The sequence below is a fragment of the Aptenodytes forsteri genome, unplaced genomic scaffold (genome assembly GCF_000699145.1).
Source record: "Aptenodytes forsteri isolate BGI_AS27 unplaced genomic scaffold, ASM69914v1 Scaffold145, whole genome shotgun sequence".
Lineage (NCBI taxonomy): Eukaryota > Metazoa > Chordata > Aves > Sphenisciformes > Spheniscidae > Aptenodytes > Aptenodytes forsteri.
The window spans coordinates 440,970-467,449 of record NW_008795122.1 but is presented as its reverse complement, the minus strand read 5'-3'; the positions used below and the strand labels follow the sequence as shown (position 1 = coordinate 467,449).

General features: G+C 41.2%; 1 protein-coding gene across 2 annotated transcripts; it reads left to right on the top strand.

Moving 5' to 3' along the window:
* The first annotated feature begins 1,996 nt into the window (after positions 1-1,996).
* STAT1 (signal transducer and activator of transcription 1) lies at positions 1,997-26,365 on the top strand. 2 transcript variants are annotated; one of them, XM_009277122.1, is made up of 23 exons: positions 1,997-2,125; positions 2,747-2,891; positions 4,169-4,267; positions 6,168-6,263; positions 6,993-7,071; positions 8,172-8,263; positions 8,894-9,045; positions 9,322-9,480; positions 10,860-10,952; positions 11,451-11,510; positions 12,360-12,389; positions 12,605-12,698; positions 13,592-13,633; positions 14,125-14,208; positions 14,746-14,844; positions 15,338-15,473; positions 17,374-17,429; positions 18,544-18,638; positions 20,957-21,096; positions 22,412-22,597; positions 23,224-23,299; positions 23,763-23,865; positions 24,452-26,365. In XM_009277122.1, the coding sequence occupies exons 1-23, from the start codon at positions 1,998-2,000 to the stop codon at positions 24,473-24,475; spliced, it is 2,268 nt and encodes a 755-aa protein (XP_009275397.1). In that variant the 5' UTR covers position 1,997; the 3' UTR covers positions 24,476-26,365. The 2 variants fall into 2 exon arrangements, with proteins under 2 accessions (XP_009275397.1, XP_009275398.1); XM_009277123.1 differs by lacking the exon at positions 12,360-12,389 and adding an exon at positions 12,495-12,524 and having other exon boundaries at positions 1,998-2,125.
* Positions 26,366-26,480: the final 115 nt, after the last annotated feature.

Sequence of the window (26,480 nt, the reverse complement as noted above, 5' to 3'; positions counted from 1 at the left end):
CGGCGAGAGCGTGCCGGGGCTGCCCGCCCGTCCTGGGGACGGGACGGGACACGCACGGCACGGGGGAGCGCCGTCCGTCCCGCGGTGGCAGGGGGGAAGCGTGCGAGGCGCCAGGCGGCAGGGACGGCTGTTCCCCCGCCCTTCGCTCTCGAACTGCCGTCGCGCGGTTTGGCGGCGATCACCCGGGAAGTCGGGAACGACGTGAAGAACGGAATTGTTAGGAGGCGGCGGCGTTAAGCGTAGTTAGAGCGCAGCCAGGGAGGAGTCCGAGCTTAGCCGTGGAAGACATCCTCGAGCACGGGTGTTACCGAGGCACACAGACCCGCACAGCGGCAGATCAGGCCCCTTTTCTCCAGAGGTGCCTATGGACTGCGATCCTGTTGCCCTTACCCAAGGGAAGGCAGAACAGCAAAATGGGTTTTCCATCCTACACCGCTTCACTTGTCGGTTTGTCAATGGCAGGCTGAGCCCTGTATCCCAGTATTGGTCTTTCTAATGCCTTTTCCATAAAAAGGTACTGACTTCCCACTTTTTCGGTGTTTCCCTGCTTGCATCCCCAAAGATTGCATTTGCTGCATTATCATATTGCTCTGTAACCGGCTCTTTGGATGGCTCTCTGCCACCGCTCTTAAGTCATTTCCCAGTCTGGTTGCTTTAAAACAGAGGAAGATTGGAGTACATCTTGATTTAAGCACTAGGGGGGGGAAAAAAAAAAAAACAAAAAAAAAACAAAACACACACCAGACTAACTTAATGCATTTAGACAAATTCTTCCAGCTTTTCTCACCAATGTCATGTTTAACTGCGTGCCTCGGTGCCACTACACGATACTCAAATGCTGTGTTACCGATAGTCTGAATTCCATGCACATCAAAATCCTCAAAGCCCTCACTTTAAACATAATAGCATTTTTAACTCTCATTCGCTTCTCACACCTAGCATGTGCCACTCGGCAGCTGAGGTAACTGGCATACAAACGCTAATGGTATTTGGCAGGAAGCCATGTATAAGAGAGTCCTTTACCCCAGTGCTTCCCTGTTCCTTGGATAGGTCCTGTCATCCTTTTTGAAGAGTTGCAGATGCAAGTGGACTTGCATCTCACCACCCATGTTCTCAGCCTGGACTGTTCCCTGGACATATCTTTACATGCCATTTCCACTACAAGATGCTAACCTGCAGCCCAGTGAGAAGACCGTTATCAAGTCTGCAGAGACCATATATCAGCCACTCTGTCATAGAAGTGTTATTGTACAGCATGGCTTCTCTCAGTCATATTAATTCATTTTAAGTAACCTGTGTCTGCTGCACAGATTACCTGAATTTAGCCTGAAAATTTGATCATGGGAACTAAAGCATATAGTAGAAAAAACATCTTTCCAATACTTCCTCATTTAAAGTGACTTCAGATCTCATCCGTTTTCAGAGCAGGCAAGTGGGGACACAAATAGCACCTGAAAATGAGCCCCTAGAGGTTTCTTTGATTTTCTACTCACGCTCTTGGTGATGGGGAGTACATCTGCACCAAAAAAAGAGGTGAAACTCCACATACCTGTACTCTGCAGGATCAAGATCCTGTATCAAAACACACAGGTCCTCATTTCCATATCCCTACTAAGCAAGAGAGTAGTAACACTACCAGTACCCTAAATGCTGTGAAAAGGGGTTCAAAGGAAAAAAGAAAAAACGCAAGTTTTCACAGGGAAGGGTGATTTAGCTTTGAGTTTTTTCACAAAATAGTGCACTGTCTTAATTTGCAATTTTTTTTTTTTTTTTTAATTAAAACAGGCACAGAAGTAGTTGTATTCAGTTTTAATGATTAGCTTTCTAAAACTGTTACAGCTGAAAATAAAGTGGTTTTGTTTGCTGGAAACACTTTTCCTTCCTACTCCTCCAATTTTGTCAATGTTCATGAAACTTTGAGTTACTTTTCACCAGTTCAGTCCAAATACTACTTAAACATTTACACTGATATTTTTTTTTTCCCTCCCCTCCTCAGGATGACTCAGTGGTATCAGCTACAGCAACTTGATTCCAAGTTTTTGGAGCAAGTTCACCAGCTATACGATGACAGCTTTCCTATGGAGATCAGGCAGTACCTAGCACAGTGGCTGGAAAACCAGGATTGGTAAGCATAAGCAATGTTCTCATACATGCAGTTACTGGCAGCAGAAGAATACCGGGGAAGCAAGCTGCTCGGTGAACCTTTGCTGGTAGGATGCTTCAGTAGCTGTGTGGGTGCTATAGCCTGTTCCTGCCCCTCTTCAGGGCTTTCTAGAGGGGCCTGACACCTAGGGTAACAACTGTACTCTCTATCTTGTATTTCCCTCGGTTGGTCTGTAACAAAAGCGGCTGTTTTAAGACCAATCGGTTACTACCTTGGCAGCTCAGTCTCTCGCTGTTTGCAGACTTCAAACTTTTGCCAAGATTTTTGTGGAGTGTCTTCTTTTAGAAGAGTGGTACAACATGCACATGCATCAGGTTCACTTTTAGCTTCTTGATGTGCATGGAATGAGTAAATGAAGTTGCACAGAACGTGGCAAGAATAATACAGAAAAACAACATTTCTGTATCAAAGAAAGTAAAGTCAAGTTGAGAGAATGAAACTGGCTTACATTTGAAGGTAATTCTTACTGCTTGCATATACTACATCTGGAGTTGGGGATTAAAAATAAAGTACTCCTGTATGCATTTCTTGAATGCTGTGTTGAAAGTATATTTAACACAAACATGCCTTAAATCATTCTAGGGAACATGCAGCCAACAACATATCTTTTGCTACGGTGTTATTCCATGACCTGCTGTCACAGCTTGATGATCAATTTAGTAGATTCTTGATAGAAAACAACTTTTTGCTGCAACACAACATAAGGAAAAGCAAACGTAATCTTCAGGTACGCCTGGGGTATATGCCTATACATTTGCTTGAATCGCTTCAGTAGTGCAATTGGATGCCTCTAAGCAAACTACCCTGCCATGAGGGATTTTCGCAGAAAATGTGTGAGAATCCTAATTTAAAAGCCAGAATTCAAATGTTGCTCAATTTTTGGTTTAACTTGCTACAGTTAGGAAGTTACAGTTTCATTGCCAGTACAGTTAGTTTCCAAGAACTCTAGGAAAAAGAAAGCTGTAGTTTGTAAGGTGTTTACTATACGTATTTGGAGCGCCTACTCAAATGTAGTTTCACTTACCCCACCCCCTTCCCCAGCCGGTTTCCTCAGTGTACCCACAAGCTTCTGATGCAGAAGAAACACAGGGGAAGAAATCCTTCCCATGTAACTGCAGAACTACAGTTAACTAGCAAAGGACTTGTCATTAGACAGCACTTCTATACATCATCTTGTACTGACAAAGAAAAGGTCCAAAGCAATTGGTAGTGAGTGGCAGCGCAAAACATATCCTTAGTGGACCTAATTATTTTTGTTAGTCCTCCCCTCCTCCCTGTAGCACTCTACGTCAGAGGATCTTCCATAGAGTCACCTTCTCCACAGCCTATTTCCCACACACCTAGCTTCTCCTCACCACAAGTCAGTGACTAGTGGACTGTTTTCTGAGGAGAAGAGAACATGACCAGGCTGTACTTATCTGATAGTAACTGTAGATCAGCAATAAAAGATCAGTCAAGAAGGCTGGTACAGCTCAGCGGCCCTCCAGGGCAGCACCATCCTGGGCAGAACAGGGCAGTACTCAATCCAGAGCATGTTTCAACTTTGTATGCGTGTAAAACAATAAGGTTGAATTTGTATCCAGCCTTGACTGTTCATAAGTGGCAGCTAACATATCTCCTTTACATCACTGAGCAAGAGCTGTACCTGTCAAACTAGAACCACCCCTCAAAACCAGCAGCTATACTTCAAAGGTGCAGGAGGGTGGCTCGAGAGAGAGGGTGAGCTCTCTCTAGGACTGTAGGGTAGTATCTCACTTCTCCCGGTAACGCCTCTGACCCTTTCCTGTTGTTTTATGCTGAGTTCCATCTCTTCATGCACTAACAAACTAAAATAGAAACTCATTGTGGGAGACGGCTGCAGCTGTCACACTTCCCATGGTCTTGGAGCCAATGTGTGCCCTGAGGCTCACACACAGTCACCCACTAATCTTTTTGGTAATCAGTTTACTGAAGGACAAGAAATTATGGGTATGAACTTTAACAATAGACTGTCTCTAATGCCAGGATAACTTCCAAGAAGACCCAATACACATGGCAATGATCATCTACAACTGTCTGAAAGAAGAGAGGAAAATACTGAACAGTGCCCAGTTGTCAAATCAGGTAACAGTCTTGAAGTGTGTACTGCAGTTGTATCTACCCTTTCCTATTATTTGGGACAGAGGGAGTGGAAGACGACTGAAAGAAGAAACAGACTGTCCTCTCTCTGCCCAACAATATGTTTCTTAAGGATGGAAGAGTGAACACTGATACATACCAGCTGGACAGCATGGCTTGTTTGTGCTGTATGAAGCATTTGGAGGGGAAATGGCCAGGAAGTAGTTTTTATTCCTTGAGTGATGTAAAAGCTATACTGTTTTTTTAATGCTACTGTAGTATCGCCCGATATGCTCATCAGATTTTATTACAGTTTAATAATTAGCACTTGCCTTATTTCTGCAGCAAGATTTTAGCTTTTTTCTTCTGCATTTTACCCCTGAATTTAGTCTGTATTAAGCAGCTGAGCCTTGGTGCTTCTCTGGACTGTCTCTCTGGGAAAACGATGCATCATTCTCCTTCCCAGTTATCTCCAAGTATTTCTTTCTATTTTTGTTTCTTAAATGAAGCCCATTTCTTTCCTCTGAACCATAGGTAAAGCCACATTCTTCTCCTTCCTCATCTGTTCTCTGACTTTTCATCTTTGTTTTTTCCTTTGCAAGGAGAACTGTTTTGCAGTAAAAAAAAGAACCTCTGCAAAGTTAGCTAGATGTAATCCACTACATAATGATACAGTGATGACTGACCAACATATTAAGTTCTGACGCTGAAATACTTCCCTTTAGGGCAAGTTTTTGAATGTGTGTTGGTAGGGTGGGAAGAGCACTCGGGCATAGGCTTTCAACAAGGGGCCTAATGCAACTGTGTCCAAAACAGCTCCTCTAAAAACGTGACTCTGACAAAGCCCTTGTAGCTGCAGCACAGCTGTTCAGTTTCTGTTCTGGTACATGACATAAAGCACTCACAACTGACTTTCGAGAATGTGATTTATTTGGGTCATCAAAAAGGGAATTAAGTCCTCCTATACTTACTGTTGGCACTAGGTACAACACCATGCCCTACCTCTGCTTTCTGGTAATTGTTCTCATTTCCCAAAGCTGAGAAGATAAAATCCATAGCAAGCACGATTATAAGCATCATAAAAACCAAAGGAGAATCCTGAATGTTAGAGTATGCTCAGATTGCCTTAATAGTCTGACTTAAGTCTATGATGGGGGACCTTTGGCAGTTTACCAAAATAAATACTTTAGATGACCTTAGCTTAAGCTGAAGTGTTAATCAGAGCAACAATGCATACCTGACTGTCCCACATTGGAGGAACAGCAAGTTTCTAATACCAATAGTACCGTTAACGTGTGGAACGAAAAATCCTTTCAAATTACTGCAACTCTCCCTGAGTGATGTCATGCAATAAACTTCCCAAATGATATTGAGGTCAGCTTTCAAAGAAACTATACAGAGACCTAAAGTGTGCTTGAATGCCCTGTAGGAAAGAAATTGCATACCAAGTTACCCCATTTGCCTGTACACAGACCTGTCTTGTTCTTGCTCTTAGCCTGTTTCTCCCCATATCCTGTACAGATGAATCTAATACTTTATGTAGATGTCATCCAGCCTTCAGGGTTGTTGTTTTCTTGAAATACATTTAGAAGATACATGAAGACAAGCAAACAAAAGAATGGATTTGTGCAGAGAGAAAACAGAATATGTTTATAGCTTTATATTGGTATGATGAAGAAAATGCAGCACCACCACACAACAGGCATTTTTAATCCTCCCTTGTTTCTTGCAAATTCACCTGAACTTGGTTTTATATTATAAACCCTTAGTATGATTTATCAGAACAAGCCGTGCTTCATCAGGTTGTTTGTCAGCAAAAGCCAATAACTTACATTAATGAAAAAGTATTTGCTTCATGGGTCACTCTGGTTTGACTTCTGTTGTTGTTCTGCTTGCTTTCCCTCAGATGGAAGTGGGGAGCATACAGAACACTGTGATTGGGATGCTGGACAAACAGAAGGAGCTTGATGCAAAAGTTAAGGCTGTAAAAAACAGTGTTATAGTAAGTATAGTATAACTATTTGAAGTAGCATTTGTTGATTCACAGATGTTGAAAAGCTTTCAGTGCATAAGACTTTCTAAGATGACAAAAAAAAATAAGTTAATAGTTTGGTTTTGAACTTTATAACAAGTGATTGTCTGAAAATAGAAAGTAATTATTTATCAGTAGCACCATAATACAGATTGGTATTTGACTGGTTTAGCAAAATCAAATTTCTTGTGCCTAAGTTTTAGCAACAAAACCATTTTGCCCATCTGAAATACTAGCAACTGAGGAAAAACTCTTAAGAAATCATATACTGATCAATTTGTTGTTAACTAGAAGATAGATTTTCATTTAGCATATAGATGTTTGTCTTAACAAACACTGTCATGACAGAAAGCTTTTCTCCAAGAAATACCTAAGAATTTGAAAGTTTGTTTAAAATGCTGTGTGCTGTTCAAAGTTTTTCCGCTGTAGCCTAGGTTCTCCTAAACTCTGTGAACTTACATGGCTAGACAAAGAGGGCTTTTCCATATTTTATAATTAACAAATTTTAGTTAGCTGAGAAGAGGGAGGGAGATTAAGTTTAGGGATATTTCCTGTTAGGGAGTTCCAGGAAAAGGCATTGCTACAAAACTGGACTTCATCTCTCTAAAGGGGTGGTACCAGGCAGTTCCTAATCAGTAGTCATCTTGCATTACATGAAAGTACTGAATAGTTGTGGCCACCTTCATTTGTGCTTTATAGGATGTGGAGCAAGACATCAAGACATTAGAGGATATGCAAGATGAATATGACTTTAAATGTAAAACCTTGCAGAATAGAGGTGAGTAATTTATCAACAACATATCCTATTGCGTATAGTCTGTAAAGGTAAACTCTGCTGTGTTATGTCAGGAAACTAAACCTAATGATATGCAGCCAAACTTACTGGTAATGTCCCTCCATTAATTCTGCTTTACGCCAAAACCTAAATTCCTGAAAATGCATTCTCTGCATCTGTCTGTTCTTGCAAGTAAGAGACCCTCTTTGTTAACACAGCGTTGCTTTGTCCTTTACATCCCTTTGCTACTAGAAATAGCAAACCCTATAGACTCTGTGACCATTCAACCATACACCTAAATAGTTCAGTTTAGGCTTCTCTTTGCCATCTTGTATTTCACAAATGCCTTCCTGCTTCAAGTTTTGTAGACTCTTGTGTACTGAGGGAAGTAAATGCAGCTGTAGTCCACACTGTTTTCATTATATAGATTTGTCTCTCTTTTTGACTACTTCGTCCTAGAAAAGGCTTCAGTTTCCAGCACAAATTGGCAGTTGACTGTCCCTCAGAAGAGGGACATGTTCAGAAGATACTAAGGGGAGCACTGAGCCATGATCTTGCTCTTTGTACTTGGGGGCAGGTAGCGCTTCCGTGAGGCAGACGGGAACCTCTGACTTAAGGTCAGTAGGCAGCAGAGGTGGTAGCTAGGGCTACTGTGTAGGATCTGTCAGCCTGGGCTACCTTCAGGAGACTGTAAACATCATCCCTTGAAATTTAGCTTCTGTTACCAGGTTAAGTAATATGAATAGTTCATGTCTGAAGTCAGCGTGAGAACAAATTGCTCAGTGTGTATCTTTACACAATATAATCATTATTTTAAATCAGGTTCTTGCTCTAAAAAGCAAGCAAACTCACATCTCAGTTACTTTACTGGGATAGTGGCTTTTCCTTGCATTAGCGCTTTAAAGTATAGACTCTGTCCTTTCAGAAGGGGGAGAGGAGGAATCAAAAAATCTAGGAAGCAGTAAATATTTCCTCCCTTAAGCTTTAAAGATATACTTCACTTGACATTAGCCAGGCAGGTCCCCTTCTCCCCCCAGTGTTTCCCCCACCCATACTTCAGCGCTCCTTCAACCTCACCTTCACAATTTGGACTTACTTTACAGAGCATGAGTCCAACGGTGTGTCACAGGAGGAATATAAGAAAGAACAGATGAATCTCAAGAAGATGTTTTTATCACTTGACCTCAAGAGAAAGGTAGCGCTCAAGTTTTCTTTCAGAAGGCAACAGTACTTCATTTTGAACGCATGTTCATTTTCATTGGGTTGACATAACAAATTGTATAAATGAAAACTTTTCTACTACTATCAGTTGAACTAAGATTTCATTCTTCCCATCCTGACTGAAAATCTAGAATCTCTGTAAGCAATTTTATTTCTCTTCTAGCAACCTTTATCAAACTGTCAGGTAAAGCTAAAAGAAAAATGAGAGAGAAAAGGCGTCATATCAATAGTCACACTCTTGAGGAAAAAACTGATTAAAAAATTTGCAGCTGTATTAGAGTTAAATGTGCCCACTCTCATTGCAGTGCTCAAGTCTTCAGCAAGCACTGGGTGATCCCAGATACACACTTCAGACATACATGGATGTGAGACACCGACTCTTCAGAATTCAGCAATACTGAATATGCTTTGTTTCTCCACACAATCTAGCAAGTAGTCGAGCTAAAAAGAAGCTGATGTTTTTTAGAAGACATCCTCTGTTGACAAACTATTACTTTGAGGTCCTTGCAGAGTTTTGCAAGACAGACAGCATTCACTAAAACAGTACTTAGTTTTCCTGTATGAAGTATTTTTAATAAGCAGGGTAATTTAATATTCTCTATAGGAAGTGGTGAACAAGATAGTACAGCTGCTGAACACCACAGAGCACACGCAGAGTGCTCTCATTAATGAGGAGCTGGTGGAGTGGAAACACAGGCAACAGACTGCATGCATTGGTGGCCCACCCAATGCCTGTCTTGACCAGCTACAGAACTGGTAAGTCTCTAGTCAAGGACGGCATTGGACAGGAACTTGAAGTGTGTTATGAAGGAACACCAGATCTGTGAAATATATTCATTATTTATATTATGCACTTTCATTCTGTCACAGCATAACTACATTTCATTGATTTTTATTACCTCACCACATTTCCAATGAGCAAGAAGTGTTCTCTGTGCACTGCCTAGTCCTTAGGGACAGTCACCTGGCTGGTGTCTCAGCATTATTACAATACAAAAACATGCTAAAAGTAATAAGATTATGTAATTGTAGGTTCACCATTGTTGCTGAAAGTCTACAGCAAGTTCGTCAGCAGCTCAAAAAGCTAGAGGAACTGGAACAGAAGTTTACCTATGACCCTGATCCCATCACAAAAAATAAACAAGTTCTGCAGGACCGAACATACAGTCTTTTCAGACAACTCATCCAGAGGTAACAGACAAGAAGGGTATTCTTGTGTTTGCGTGAATAAATGTATGGAGAGCACCTTCCCTTCTGTTCCCTCAATATTTCCTGCACACTAACTTTGCATTTTCTGAGGTTTTCCTAAGTTTGCCACAAACATTAAACTAAATGACCATTTTTGAGATTTACCCTAGCTAGGGTTTCCACAGGTTTAGGCCCATGGAAAGGGTTTGTGATCAGTCATCATTTAAGTTAGCAGGAGCTATGCTACAATATGCATTGGTTACAGAATCAACCTCCTAGTCTGTTAATCCATTTCTTGCTTTAAGCTTCAGCCCTACAAAGTTCATGTAAATGGAGGCAAGAAACCATCCGCACCAAGCTATACCCAAGATAAATACACACTAGATTCTCCAACCCTTTGTCTCTGGACACATCCTCTTTGTCTCCAGCGTAGGGAGGCCAGCCCTATCTCTGTACCATCTCTATGAGGCAAGTTACTGTAACTGGTAGTTGCCCCACATAAGATCAGAGTCCCATTCCGTAAACATAGGGTAGACAAAAATTCATGCTGCAGAAGGCTTGAAACTAGCAGATAGGAGCAGGGACTTAGATACAGTAGGTAATACCCGGTATGGCGGGCTAGAACGCAAGGTTTCCAGAGTCCCAGTCAGATGCTTTGACCACTAATCTTCAATTGGAAAACACAGCTGCTGCTTTTCAATGAAGTTAAGGCAGTGAGGAAGAGTTGTAGAAGTCCAGCTGCTGTTTAGTTATCTTGCCTGCGAGTACAGTGGAAGGAAGAGTCTCCATGCTGCCTAGGACTTGGTAACAATAGAAATACTTCAGGATTTATGTCTACACAGCACAGTGCTACACAAAAGGTGCCCAAGATGACAACAGTTTGGGGTGCATCAGAACAGGTTAGCCTCAGGAGTTTGCTTCATGGGGTTAGCTAGCCCTCATCAAATCCCTAGCTAGCTTATCTAGCTCTTGAGCATATGTTGTTACATAGCACTGTTGCCATAAGAATTTAGCAAGCAAATTCTTGCTTGCAAAGAATGGCAAACGAAGCAATACTCCTCACTTGGATTATGCTAGTTACATCACAGTGTTTACATGCTGTTTGATTTCAGGGAAGTTTGAGGTAGCACTCTCCCTCCCCACGCCATCCATGTATTTAGGAAAAACCAAACCTTATGAAATCACTTCATTCTTGCAATATTTCTAGCCCTGTTGATACAAGTGAAAGAAACTGACACACAGACCTCCTTATAGATTGAAACTGAAGCGTACAGTACTACTGGTAAATCACCATTGTTTTAAAGTTCACTTTTTATGTAATTTCTTACTCCTTAAAGACAACATTGATAAATCAAAGTGCCTTTAATCTGTTCTTTCTGTAGCTCCTTTGTGGTAGAGAGGCAGCCTTGCATGCCAACACATCCTCAGAGGCCATTAGTTCTGAAGACAGGAGTGCAGTTTACTGTAAAGCTGAGGTATGTTTTCCCCTTCTTGTTTTGTGGTAAGCTTTCACGTCATTGGCTTCCTACAGCTGTGAGGATTGCACATCTTACAGTATAGCCTAAGTGCTGAGGTCAGGAGGAAGAGGAAAGTGCCATGTGGCAGGGGGATGTTTTCTAGCAAAGTTTAACTTGCATTTAGCTTTTATCCTTTACCAGAAGTGGGGGGTATTGAGTGTACAAGAAAAACAACCAAACAGCAGAACAGACACATGCAGACCACTTTGTGATGCAAAAGAATAACTCATTTGCCCATCTAGTTTCCTCTCTAAATCAGGACATGGGATCAGTGTCTACAGACCTTGCTGATTTATCCTGTCACTGCATCTATGCTATCTTGTGTGGAGCCAGCTTGGAGCCTATATGTGGCCCTGAGTTGTGCAGCTTAGTTATACCTGTGATAAGCAGTGCAATAGAAGAGAACCTGTCTTTTGCAGCTGGAGTAATATTGAAAAAAACCCCTTCTCTTTCCAGATTGCTGGTGAAATTGCAGGAATTGAACTACAACTTGAAAGTGAAAGTTTTATTTGATAAGTACGTTGCATTTTTCTCATCCCTGTGTATGTTAATGATAAGCAGTTCCCACATTCAGAAATCCAAGAGGCAGTCATATTTTAAGTGTTGAGTTGGCCAGGAGCAGGCTGGTTCTCCACGGCAGCAGGTACAGCCTCCCTTTTTCTTACCCATGCCCTTGCTCTAAGTCTCTCTCTGCCATTAGAGACATGTCACAAAGTATAGAAGGCCTCAGCATTTGCTTTAAGGGCCAGGAAAGAAATGTAACAGGCTCTCCAAAGTAACGACAGTGGCTGTAAGGTCATGAAAGGGGGCTGTGCTTTTAAGAAAGCAGATGAGTTTTGTCTTCTCATTTGAGTCTTTAGGGGGCATTCTGTTCACTTGAAACAGCACTGGGGTCCAGAAACTTGCATGGAGTGGGGGGAAAGGAAAAGAAATTCTTACATGGATGTGGGAGCTGAGGCTTTGAGAAGTGCACCAGCTATAATGCAACTCAGGAAAATCCAGAGTGGTGGGAAAGCCGATTCAAGTGATGCAGCAATTTATTCAAGAAGTTGTATGGTTTAAAAGCAGATTTAGAACGACAGTACCATATAATTTTTTTCTGAGGGAGCGTTAAAGCCTATGTAGTAAAAGAAAGGACTTGCTTTGATTATAAAGCCCCCGTAGCAAAATTTATGCCTCAGTAAAAGATAGCCTGTGTAGGACAATATTTATTTTGACTGCTTGAACCAATTACCTCCTCTTTTGCACAAAAGATTTCACAGAAGCATTTTACCAGTTCTCAGCTACTAAAACAAACAACCACATTTTCTGTCTGTGGCAGAATCTTTAAGAGATTTTTATTTTGTCTTTTTTTTTTTTTGACAGAGATGTAAGTGAGAAGAACTCTGTCAAAGGGTACGTGGCATTACAGTTTGGTATATTAATATTGGGTTCTTTCAATGAATTTGAGACTTAATTCTTTTCTCTTTGTGAAGGTTCAGGAAATTTAATATTTTGCAGAGATGTAAGTGAGAAGAACTCGGTCAAAGGGTACGTGGCATTACAGTTTGGTATATTAATATTGGGTTCTTTCAATGAATTTGAGACTTAATTCTTTTCTCTTTGTGAAGGTTCAGGAAATTTAATATTTTGGGAACAAACACGAAAGTAATGAACATGGAAGAATCTACCAATGGAAGTCTAGCAGCAGAATTCAGGCACTTGGTAGGGGATTTTTTTTTCTTTTATTGACACATCCATTTAATTGTGTCAGTAAAGGGTGTGGTAGGAAGATGACAAATTGCTTTTGTTATTGAAGTCATTGTTTACTTTTGTATAAGAGGAACTGTGAACATCTCTCCTTTTTCCTTGTTCTTCCCTGTCTGAAATATTTGGCCCATTTCAATTGAAATGCTATTGCTTTTGTTACTGAAATAGGGCCAGAAAGGCTATACAGCTTATGTTGCAATAAGTTCTTTGGAGGAGAAAGAAGAAGAAGCCTAGAAATGCCCTTTTGGGCCTTTCAAAGGAAGGCCCATAGGTAGGAAAGCTTGGAGTAGTCTAAAGAGCTTTGAAACTAGAAGAGGAAAATTGTCTAGGAGAGGGCAGCTACAAGAAATTCAGTGACTTCAGCAGACTATACAACACTTTTCATCTGCAGATTGTGAGATAAATCAGATTGGTTTCATCATTACAACAGGAAAGGAAAGATGCAAGTCCTGAACCAGTGGTCATAGAATTCTCCCTTCCTCCCTTCATTGTCCAGAACACTGTCTGGAGTTTATTGTCCAATTCAGAGGGGTACTTTGATAAACCAGTATTTCATCTGGTCCTTCCTGATTTCACACTGCTTCTGTTCTTATAAGGCCTCTTACATAAAGGCATTACATGATAAGGGTGCAATATCTGTTTTCATAGATGAATGGTTTATAAAGCAGTAGTAGTTACCTATGGTTTAATCTTTTGGCTTCCACAGCTTAGAACCAAATAGGATCGGACACTAGTGTAGCAAATTTGCACACAGTTGAGCAACTAGAGCATGCAAACATTTGCATCCCCTACCACTTTAATTTGTGGCCGAGGTAAGTGAGTGACAGGGTTTTTTTGTTCATTTGCAGCAACTGAAAGAACAGAAAAATGCAGGAAGCAGAACAAATGAGGTAAGGAGCACTAACCTTGTTCGTAAAGCCTTTGCATAATACTAAAAAAGGCATTCAAGCATTTAAGACAATGCTCTGCTCAGTGCCGTGAAGGATGACAGATCAATAGGAGAGGAGTTCAGTGTTTCTAGAAAACGATCCATGTAGGAGGTGTCTACAGATGAGAACTAGTGCCAGAATGGTGTCCCTCTGGACTCTCCCTCATTGGTACCTAGCTTTAACAGGACTTTCTGGCAAGGACAGATTTTTCTGTGGCTTTGGGGTAGGAGCCAAAAAAACCCCAAGTGCCTAGAGAGTACCCATTCTAACAGGCAGTTTTAGGACATTAGCATTGTCACTTGACTGTGACCAATAATCTGTTTCTGAGGTCCAGAGCAAGTAACCCTGGGCAGAAAAGGTTTCTCCCCATGATAAATCACCTTACCTCCCCCCCAGGCAATTTTCAGTCCCTGAAAGGTTTTCTTTTTTTATTACTTTTTTTTTCTTTAAAGGGTCCTCTCATTGTAACAGAAGAGCTTCACTCTCTGAGTTTTGAGACGCAGCTGTGCCAGCCTGGCTTGGTAGTAGACCTAGAGGTATGTCTTAGATGAAACAGAGATGGACTTCAATTCCTGTATGTCACTCATGCTGACAATCTAAACTTTCTCTTTTTTTATTTTTAAGTACTTAGCTATGAAACACTTTCAGTTATTTCAAAATATATAACACTTCACAACATCTCTGTATATACACATACGGTGAGAATGCTGTCAAATCTCTGAGTAAATAGAGTAGATGTGCTTTGCAAAGTATCTGATAACCAACCCTGTGTTTTAAGCTCACTAGGTATCAGTTTCCACTTATTTCAGAAGCAATATGCTATGAACTCTGTAACTATCAGTGCTATCATAACCGACACTAAATGGAAGTCTTTATCAGACAAAAGTCACCTGAGTCTTTCTAGTACTTCATCATACTGACACTTTCTCCCCTACATACAAACTTCAAGTGAAAGAGTTAAGACCATGCAAGCAAGGAATTAAAACAGAAACATGTTTGCAGGTAATCTAGAGGAGGACTGCTCAGCAGGGGTACAGGATAGTCTGACGTGTTTCCTTTTGTGTCCTTTTCAGACCACATCCCTTCCCATTGTTGTGATCTCAAATGTGAGCCAGCTTCCAAGTGGATGGGCTTCTATCTTATGGTTCAACATGCTGTCTACTGATCCCAAGGTATTTGCAAAAAAAGTATCATAAATACTGTAATTTTCAAGCATTGTCTGTATACAAGTAGCTGCTGCATTTTTTCCATGCAGATGACTCTTAACAGCTTTCAGGTTTAGAGATTGAGGCAGAATGACTTACTTCCCTATCCTAAACAGACCAATGTTTGAAACCCACATAAGGATATTATGCATTGTATTCAGTATATACAGTACACAGTGAGAAGCCAAATAAACATTCAAGAATTCAAATACAGTGCACTTGAGTAATCTAGGAATTCTACCCACTGGGAGAAGACATGTCCAAAACAAAGTCCCAGAGACTGCTTTTCCTGGTAAGGAGTGCCTGTCAGAATAGCAGCCTGCTATTCCAGAGTTGTCTTAAGCTGACATCGATTCTTGAAGTCTGCATTCTGTTTTGGCAATACACTTCTGTAAATTCAAGTGGCATTCCAAAATTAATGTTTATTAACTGTAGATTGTATTTTTTCCTTCCATTTTAGAACTTGTCCTTCTTTCTGAATCCACCTTATGCAAAGTGGTCTAAACTTTCTGAAGTTCTGAGTTGGCAGTTTTCTTCTGTAACAAAGAGAGGACTTAATGCAGATCAACTGAGCATGCTGGGAGAGAAGCTACTTGGTATGGTCTGCTTACATTACTTTAAACCTTTTGGTTCTACTGAACAAGCAGATGGCCTGTTTGAATTGAAGCTAATTCTACATCTTTTCTACAATCTATTTTAAGTTCTCATTTCCTCTCACACCTTTTCCCCGCCCTCATACAATATCACTTTATAGCAATGAAGCGTTTTCCAGTTTTCAATATGGTAGAGTTTGCAAATGAAGGTCAGGTCATGAAAAAACCTGCAGTTCTAACTTGAGTTCTATGCATTAGGGCAGTGCAGACTGGGGCTACTTCTGCCTTTTGAAGAGCTACTGAAGTAATGCACACGTATAGTCAGTCTTTGAAGTGGATGTTTCTTGGCATTTTGTTTTGTTTGGGTTTGTTTGGTTTTTTTTTTTAACTCCATCTTCATTAATTTTAACTTCATGCGTGCCACCAACTACAGTGGGTGTTTACTCTATCCACATAAACACAGTTGCAATATCAAGGTGCAAACATGATGAAATTATTAAAGGATGTCAAATTGAACATCTCCCAGATGAGACTCCTTAGTGAAAGCCTAATCAGCCATGAATTTTGTTTTCCAAACTCATTGTCAGTTTGCCTGATAGGCAGGGCACTTGACACAGCTACTGAGTTTGCATAGTAGACTCTAGATAAAAATACTGTTGATTCAGTATATTCCACTAATCTAAGTTTCACAAAGTGTTTATATTTAAAGGGTTTTGACATTAGTGGGTCTAGGTGGTAAGTACAGCATTCCAGTCTCTAATTCCCTTCCTCTAATTTCCCAAAGACATAAGATCTGACAAAAAGCTTACTGACTTAATAGATTACTTTTCAGAATTATGCAAGGAGAATAAATGTTATTAGTCTAATTAAGCATCACAAGGACAAAGTAAACACTGACATATTTCTATGGTCAACTTGCATTTCAGAACTTCAGAGATTCTTTGTCAAGCTCTGGTAACAGTAGGGATGCTACTTAAATCTTACCTCTACAGCTAGAAGTATTTCACTACTGAAAGAATCCAGGTAGCTGAAACACTATATTCAGGATCCCTCAGTGCAAGGGGACACAAAATCTAATAGGGTGCCAGGATACAACTCACCTGCTGTTTTTGTGATGTGAAAGTTGACAGAATCTTGGTCTCTAACACTAGCAGCATCAGAAACAAGCTCTCTAACCCAATTTATTTTTAGAGAGATGAGGGAAAAGAAGCATATTTCTGACTTTATTGAAATCCATAGCATGATCGGTATGGAAAGAATTTGACTCTGTATGACAGAGGGTCTGCAAAGCTCTAGCTACTGTAGTCACAGCATAAGATTTTCTTTGTGGTTTTGATGTGGTTATGAAACACTGTTGACATAAAAAGAAGGCGGGGGGAAACGATTGCAAGAGGAATGAGATGAGTCTGTGGTTGGGACAGACCTAGGAGTCAAGAATTTCTGGGGCAAAAGCCTACAAGTCACCTGAATTGAGACAGGAAAGCGGATCTCAGAAAGTTGATGTAGGGTCTGCTGAGCTCCTACAGAAAAGCTTATGGGCTGCAGTTTCCTTGTTTTGCTGGAGAAGAGATACGCAAGACTTCATTCTGACACTTTCTATGCTGTGCTACAGCTAACACTGGCCAGTTTCAAAACGCTTCCAGGAAGGAGGCTGAGTTACTTCCCATCACACAAGGTCTGTTTAAATACATTTGGTCATTCTCATGCAGTGAACTTCTCCAGAGGGGAAGCCTGCAAGCTCTCCCTGCACTAGCTGTGAAAATACTGTAGCCTTGCATTTCTTTTCTTAGTCCAACAGCTCAGAGTTGCAAATAAACACTCAGAACTTGGTGCTATAAGTACTTTCCTTTCAGTCTTACTAAGTAACTTATGGAACATGACTGAAGTAATTTATTCTGTTCAGGGCCAACAAGTGGAGGATCTCATGATGGCCTTATCCCTTGGACAAGATTCTGCAAGGTATGAACTCAGTTTAAAAAATTGAGGTGGAAGAGGGAGCTTTGTCTTGTTTTGGTTTGTTTTTTTTCCCCAGGGTGCTTCCTTTTTCAATAGTGTACCCTAATTATTCTAGAGCTTACATAGTTGTGGGAGGTTTTGGTGGTGAGGTTAAAGTAGCAGCAGAATGAGGAAAAAGGGCTTGTAATAGCAAGGAGTAGATGCTTTTGAGCCATGTAAACTGTATAGAAAAATGCATCTTTCAAACATGGCATCTTCATTATTATTAATGCAATTGCTATTAATAGAATAGTTCTCCATTTTAACTATTACAGAAAGCATCAGAAAAACCTAGCAAGATTAGCAATTCTTCTCTGTCATAGCGAAGGACATTTCCCAGACCAGGGGCAACTGGATTAGGGTGAGGATTAGCACAGGGCAGCCAAGAGGGTCAGCATGATAGCAGAAAGCCACATCATGAGATTTCGTAACCCTGGCTGCGGCAAGACAGGACTCTTCACACTTTCTTTGGCGTTAGACCCTAAACTAGTATAGATAAGCAGGAGGTGACAGCAGAGAGGAACAGACTCCAGGGGAAGAGTAAAGCTCTGGTGACCTACAAGCACTCAAGTTCATTAATAGGAGTGCATCACAAGGAATTGAAATCTGAGTCTAAACAGAAAGTGTCTCCGAGCTGTTCTGCTAGCCAGCCTGGTTGAAAGCCCCATGGGATGGTTTGGGTGTCCAAGAGCTCCAATAAGGACAGTGCCCAGGCAGGAACCAGAGCCTTTTCTCTGCTCTTAGACCAGTGTTGTTGCATGAGAGGTGATGGATCACATGTTTGTGGGTACTGTAGGCTCGGGCAGGCATTTCTCTCACACTGCCTCTTGCCTTAGGATTCAGTACATGCTTCATTCCCAATAGTTTCTGTCCTTCTGGAGCAGAGAAACAGAAAGGGGAAAAAAAATAAGTAATATGGGGATGGCGGGAAACAAGAAAAAGGGGAAAAAAAAAAAAAAACCAAGAACAAGTAGATGCTGGCAGGATTGAGAGCTTGCTTCCTCTCCACTCAACAAAACTTATGTTTCTATCCCTGTTCTCCCCTCTCCCACCTCTGCTTCCATATTCTGAATTTCAGGAAAATATAAATGATAAAAATTTCCCCTTTTGGCTATGGATTGAGGGAATCCTGGAGCTTATTAAGAAACACCTCCTGTGTCTCTGGAACGATGGGTAAGACTTGAGTGAAGTTAACAAATGAAAGGTCTGAGGCAATGACCACATCTTTACGCTAGCAGTTGCATCCTCAGGTTGTGAAGTTGTTTGTGCAGATACCTTGGATCCAATAAAGTGGAACTTGCAACCAGAAAAATCTGAGGCAAATGAATTCTAGTAGTGAGGAAGTCTCTAACAAGGCAATTGCTTAAAGCAAAAGCATCAGGTAACCAAGCTGTCCCATTTAAGTCACAGAGCAGGGCTTTGAACATCAAATTTTTTTTTTTTTGCTCCTGCTATAAGTAGGTTCTTTGCACACCCTAAAACAGAGCCTTTTTTGTGTTTGACGGGGAAGACTAAACTACAACAAAGTATAAGTCATAAAGTGATAATCCATCTTAAAAAAAACACAAAACAAAAAAACCCCAAAAAAACCTTTCCACAAGCAAACATTGTGAGCCTCCTCTAGGTGGCAGCAGCCAGACTGAACTTCTGTATCTGCAATATGAGTCCAGACAGTAGTCTTTAATAATACCCTGTTAAAATCAGTAATTAGTAAGACTCTGCCTGATGGAAAGCCAGTTCCATTTGCCCTTTAATACTGGTTAGTAAACTTTTGATTCTGATATTGCAGATTTCAGAAGTAATTGCTGCCAGAAACAGGTTCAGCCAAGATCACAATCCTGCATTTTAGGTTTAGCCACATTAAGACACCCTGTCAATAGTGCACTCATAGTGGAGCATCCTAGAATCCCACGAGTTTGCAGGACCTACAATAGCAGGATTGCTCTGTCTTGCTGTATTCAGCAACAGGCTTCAAATTATTACCCCCTAGCTCCAGATGAGTTCTGTTAAAGCCCTTTATAGTACCAGCCTTGCTTCACTGCCCAAAACCTGCATATTTCTTAGCTAAGTGGACTCCACTGCAGCAGGATCTTTTGCCACCATTACTGAAGCAGAGTTGTAGTTCTCTCCCATTTAGTGTTCCGCTTCAGTATGGCTTTGATAGTATACAGTCTTGAACAGCATTACTCATTGCTCTCAGTTATGAGAACAGTCCCCTGTTTAGGATTTAACAGAAAGAAGAGGTGCAAGTTAAATCCCGAATGTAATCAAAGCCAGAGATTTAGTACTATTAGTTTTTCCTCCCTCAGCTGGCTTTGTTGGATAGTCACAGATCTTTGTTTTCTAGAAAGGCAAAAAGGAAAACCAAAGGGAAAACTTGCAAACTGCAAAGATACTTGAGTGGGAAAGAGACAAGTCTATAGTATTCATTAGGATAGAGATTCCCCTTGAATAAAAAAAAAAAATAGGTATTACAGCTTCAGGAACACTTGCCTTTCTTAATACTTGAGGGATGGGAATGCTAGAGACTATCATTATACTCAGTACATTTGCTACCGAACAGATTTGTTAGCTAAAGCAAGCCATTTAAAAAAAAAAAAAACACACACAACAAAAAACCACACACACCCAAAACCCCCACAAAACAGGACAGCTTACAGCACCTGAAATTTCTAAGCAAAATCATGATTCTTTAGTAGGTTTTGTGCAAAAAGCACTTTCCCTAACTTAATGCACAGAAGAATCATAGTAGTACTTTTTGAGTAGTACTCAAAACTTCATTATTGATGGAGTACTTTGAGGAATAAGCAGCAGTGCAAAGAAATTCTGACCTTTTAAAAAAAGCAGTTGGAGTTTGACCAGGGTTGTGCCCTAGTGCTGGCTTGTACAACTCCCTCCACAGTACTTATTCAGACCAATCCATTTCTTAAAATTACCAGACTGGCCTGCTTGCCTACACAACATTTGCTGAGCATAGTGTATTTGAGGGCTTGAAGTCACACAAGCTTAACAGCTCATCTAGAAAACGTGCACAAGGAATAAAACAAACCCCGCATCTGTATGATGCAATCTAGTAGCTGGCAAACTTTGTTTCGTCAGCCAAAGAAGAGAAACAACCATTTCTTAATATATTTTTGAAGTTAAAACTGCTAGCTGGGATCTGACCACATAGCACACGTAAAACTTTACTTCTGCTTCCACAGCCCAGGTTTGACAGCAAAAGACAATCTCTTTTATTCTGAGCTCAGGAAAATGATTGTATAAGCCACCAGGCAAAAGGATGAGTGCTGAGGGAAGCTGTGGGGATTCATGGCTTCCACAGGGCAGCTCCAGCCTGTCAGTCCTACTGCTAACTTCCTAGCTGTTCATAGGACAAAGCCTTCTGTGAGGCTTTTACAAGTACTTTAGCTTTTTAGTTTTCCTAGCTAGCCCAGCACAGCTTAGATTTTACATTGAGGAGTAAACTCAGCTTTTTCTTTTCAACGTTACAGCTGCATCATGGGTTTCATCAGTAAAGAGAAAGAACGTGCTTTATTGAAGGACCAGAGTCCAGGAACATTTTTACTAAGATTCAGTGAAAGCAGCAGAGAGGGAGCAATCACGTTTACTTGGGTAGAAGGATCTCAAAATGGTAAGTCAGTAACAGAGAACATCTTTGTCTTTATGCTCTTCTCGTTCACACTGAGAACCAATACACCACCCTAGCAGTCCCTACCCTCACAAGCAACAGGCCACAAGCCATAGCAGACACATACCTTACTTGGTGTAGTTCATAAGCCAGTGGGTTGTTCAGGGTTTCAGCTAGGATTAATAACACTTACCAGGTACCGCTTCTGGCCTGGAAGTTCGTTGAGGACAAACTGCCTAGGCTGTCTTTCCTGCCTCCTTAGGGTCTCTCGGCAAGGTACCTTTAGCAAATACATACCTGCATCTCCCTCCAAACCTATATCACCTTCCCCATCAAAGATTCCTCTCTCAGAAAAAGTTCGCTACAGCCACATTCAGCCCTCTGTACTATCGTGCTCTCCCACAACTTCACTTTGTGCGCAACACTCCTTTCTCAAACAGCTTTCTTTAACTCATGGTCCAACACATTTGTTTGTTCCTTCCTTCCCACATTCTCCCCAGGTAAACCACATATTCACTTACTTCATTTTCCTAGCAGTTCTCCTTCCTCCTGTTTCCAGAAGGAGGACAGATGAAAAGCTTGGTTCTTCAGTTAGCTGCGCTACTCTCTCACACTCTTTCAATGGAACCTAGAGACTTAAAAGCTGCAAAAAGATACAATCTCCCTTGTATCCAATCAGGGTTCTTCCCTTCTCATACTACTTAAATCAACCCCACCTGCCAGGATGCTGCAGCTGTTGACACTTCACTTGGATGAGCCCAAGACCTACACCAGCTGAGAGAGAAACTGCTGAATGTACTTGAATGACTTTTTTCCCTTTGCTGCCTTCATTCCTGAGGCATCCAAAAACTGAGCAAAGAGGGGTGATAGTATTTGGAGCATGCAGGGAGGCTTTATCTGTCTCTCTTTGTGATTTGTAAGAGCCCCAAGTGGTGTATTAGGCTCAAACTTCCTAATAGGCAATAGAGTTTGTATGCTATCATTTGGAAGAAGGTTGAAAAGGTAACACAACTTGAATTAGTTAATGAAATATTGCAGTTAATTTCCACAGACAGGTGACCCCAGTCATTTTGAATACAAAACATACCAAGAGCCATCACTATAAACTTCCCCCCCCCATATGCCTTCCTACCACACAAAAAAATTGTGCCCCATTTGAGAGTCATTAAATATTTATGTGCAGCACAGTAGGTGTCATCCAGGTAAGCCTTTTGCTCACGTGACCTCTGAATTTGTGGAAGTGGCTGCAACTTTTCTGGGTGCTTTTAGAAAAAGCTTTGAAACCACCTTTAAGAGTCGCTGCTTCTCTCATCTGCAGAGCCCCAGTTCCATTCGGTAGAGCCATACACCAAGAAGGAGCTTTCTGCTGTTACTTTCCCTGATATCATTCGCAACTACAAAGTGATGGCAGCTGAAAACATTCCTGAAAATCCACTGAGATTTCTGTACCCAGATATACCCAAAGACAATGCCTTTGGCAAATACTACTCCAGGCCTAAGGAGGGTGAGTGCTATAAATAGCTCATACAGCGCGTGATGTTTGTTCTTGAGGTACTTGGGCACTGTATAATTTCTGTGGCATAGAAAGAAAGGGTAGCAGTTGGACTGAGCGTCTTGGCAGCCTAACCCATGCTTGAGTGCTGCTCAGCTGAAAGGTGAGAATAGGCACCTAAGCTTTAGCAGGTTAAGAAAAGGTCTGTTTTTAAAGAGGCACAACATGAGATGTAGTCAGATCAAAAACTGAAAACATAATTGTCACTGGCCCTCTAATTCAGCTTTCATGTGAGCCTGTGAGATATTTCAGAGGTGTAGGTTCCCATTAAAAGCTGGAACCACGACTCATGTTTGACTATTACACAGTGCCGTGTCGGCCTGGCAGGATGTGTTGATACAGCTACATCAAACTTTAGGGGAGGTTTTAGTCCCCATTTTCCATAGGGGAAAAGCAAAAAGGAAAATCTGACTAAAAAATGGAATAAATTAACCATTGTGCTGTAAAATGCATGAGAGCGAGACTTGCACATTATCTGGGTCACAGACTTTATTTTTGGTACAATAAAGATGGCAATGCAAAGTAAACTTGCTAAAAAAAACCCAAGCTTTTCTTTTTTTCCCCCCCCCTCCTTGAAGCACCAGAGCCTATGGATTTGGATGGTCCCAAGGGAAACGGCTACATCAAGACTGAGTTAATCTCTGTATCTGAAGTGTAAGTTTCCACAGAAATGCTGGATTTCTAGGAAGAGATCATTTTTTAGCTGTAGTTCGTGTCTCTTCACAATATTTAAGGTGTAGGTGCCCCCGTCAAATCTTTCCTCTCTTTCTCTTTGAGGATCTGATCACACCACGTTCATGCAGTGCTGTTTGAAACACCATTTTTAGGTAAAAACCCCAGAAACTTTGCAGGTAGTTGTACTGGCAAATAATTTCTCAAAAGGCAAGTTCTTAAAGACTTGTTGGACTTGTTTGATTAGAATGTCGATCCCCGAGTAGTCCCAGTTTTCATTTAAAGCCATGCTGGCTTTGCAAAGCATGGTGTATTTCTCACAGACTAGGTCTTCTTAACAAGAGACCTCATTAGTGGCCCTTCTGGACTTGGAGCCAGACATGGTAGCGCAGCTGTGCCTCACTTCTTTAGTGAAGGTTTGTCCCTACTCTTCTCCTTCTATTAGCCACCCTTCCAGGCTCCAGTCTCCAGAAAATCTGCTCCCCATGTCTCCTGAAGAGTTTGATGAGGTGTCTCGGATAGTGGGCCCAGCGGAGATTGATACTGTGGTACGTATCACAAACCAGCCTTTTGCAGGAGGGTTGAGCCGGAACTTGCTTTTTTCCTTTTTTTTTTCCCTTCAAACATACATCAGACACTTAACACAAGCTAACACTTCAGAACGCGTCTCTTCAAATGCGTAGGAAAAGCTGGGAATCCAGACTTAGACTAGGATTGCTATCAGTTGTTCTTTCCACTTGTTTGTGGGGACGGGTGAAGAACAGGAGAGCAAAGCTTCCAGTGTGTATCTCGCAGGGGGAGGGAAGGGAGGAAGGAGTAACACTGTAGTCCTTCCTGTGGGGCCTGGGGTGGGGAGGGAAGCTAGAGCAGGTGGTATGCAGCTTGGAAGCGTTGCCCTGCCAACGCTGGCGAGGTATTGCCTGTTAACAGAGCAGTGTCGTCCTTTCAGGGTGTACTTCAGAAAAAAATCCCAAATTAAAGCATAGCTTTTTTTTTTCCCCATGGTAGTTTGATCCTAAGATGTGACTCTGGTGCTGTTTGGGGAGGACCCGGTTGTACTCTGTGGTTAGCAAAGACTAGAGTATTAGGGCTTTACTTGGCTTGTTTAATTGACATTTACTTTTCTTGTTGCAGATGTGTTCAGCATATTCAACTTAAAGCTTGAGCTTTTTACTGCGTCATTAACACAGCTGATTAGCTTACGCATCCTGCTCTGCAGTCAATGACTTGGTGACAGGCTTCGCTTCAATTCTTTGGTTTCTCAACCTGAAGGTCCAGTAGCAATTTTTAACTAATGGGAATATAAACTGCAGTCTGAGTAGCCTCCTTACATGCACTTTTTTTGTTTAGAAGTTCTTTGTTAAAGAATTTCCAGTTAGTGAGATACCGTGCCAGAGTGGAGGAGGAGAGGAGGATAAGAATGAGAGGTCCTCAGCAGGAGTGATGGGGGAAACATGCATTTTTTGTTTAAGGGAATTAGTTAAATTTAACATTTAAAACAGTTGGCTGTACATAGAAGGCTTCAAAGGAAAGCTAGTTCTTTTGCAGAGGTTCTGTTCAGAAAGCTTGCACTTTCTGCATAACTACTTCTGAAGAACTTTCGCAACTTTGAATTCTCATCTGCATCACAGAAAGGAGAAGAGAAACACTCTGCAGGTGTATGCCACACTGAATCCATGTGCTGCTGAAGTTTATCCTGGTTTTATCTTTTCTAAGGGCATGGCGTACAGAGAGAACATAAGCCAAAAATGTTACCTGCATTTCATTTTTGCTTGTTTCTTAAGGCAAGGTCGTCTTGTGTAGGATGTTTAGCACAATCTTTCTCATAAAGAGCACTTCTTAGGACACCACCTTAAAGCTGCATTGGCACATGCTGAGCTTGCAACTCAACGTGTACAATCAAGACTAAAGCCTCTACAGACTGCAATCATGCTGCCTAGCAGCAGTATCAGACAAAATGAGAACCTACTCTTAAAAGAGCGCAAAAGGGGTTGGAGTATGTTTTTACTCACTGTGCTTAATCTACCAAGGTGAGGATCTGGTCACTCGTTATCTTTTACAATAATATATGCCCCATTTAGGTTATAACAGGTGGAATGGAACTTAATTTTCTTATGCAGTATGAACCAGGGTATTTATTTAACTGTTGATTTGAACAGCTAGAAGTTAAACTTATACTGAGTAATGGCTGCAGGATATGCAATCTTTAGTACTTAAAGGATGAAGTTGTGCTTCCACCAGAGGAGGAACAGGTTTGTTTCTCAGCATGTTTGAAGATAATTAACAACTTACAGTTAAGAGGGAAGGTGGTCTCTTGGACTAAGGGCATGGATTGCCCAGGATCTGGGCAACCAGCTCTAGGTGGCCCTGCTTGAGCAGAGGGGTTGGATACAGTGACCTCCAGAGGTCCCTCCAACCTCAACCCGTCTGTGACACAGTTGCTACTGCAGCTTCTCAACCCACTGCTATCTATTCCCAGTGCCAGTGTGACACACAGGGATTGCAGAGCTACTTAACTACCATTCAGAAATGCTAGATCGATCAGCTGCTGCTTAGAAAAATGACTGGTTCAATTTAGTGTGTTGTGCCCAGGAAGACTGATGTGCCCCCTGCAAAAGCTTGAGAGGAAGAAAGTTTAAAGGACCTAGAGCACGTAACATACACATATTTAAGTGGAAGGCATTGCTAAACTGACTTATTTTTGGTGCCCTGAGTTACTGAGGTTAAGAGCGCTACAGAATATCGCAACTGGTGACTTAATGCCTTTATCTTATTATAACTAGCTGACTGTGTGTCTTTATTGTAATACAAAAATCAAGTATTTGTTTCTTGAGCTACACCTTGAACTCATGGTCTATATGCAGCAGTTTGCTTTCATTAATTCTATACTTCAATTTTATCGACCAGGGTGAAGTTTTCTTGTGAGATTGAAAGCAATGGCCTTATTCATGGCTTTGTCTTTACATGGTCAATAGTTCTAAAAGCAATGTTTTTTTCCCTGATGGAATATTCTTTTGCCATTTTAAATAAATGGAACTGTCAGTTGACACTTTTGTCCTTTCTCTTGTCTGGCTACTTCTACTATAAAAATGATGTGTCTGCCAATAGTTTACTGTATATCTCATTTTAAACTTGTTTGTGCAACTGAACAGTTACAGCGCTG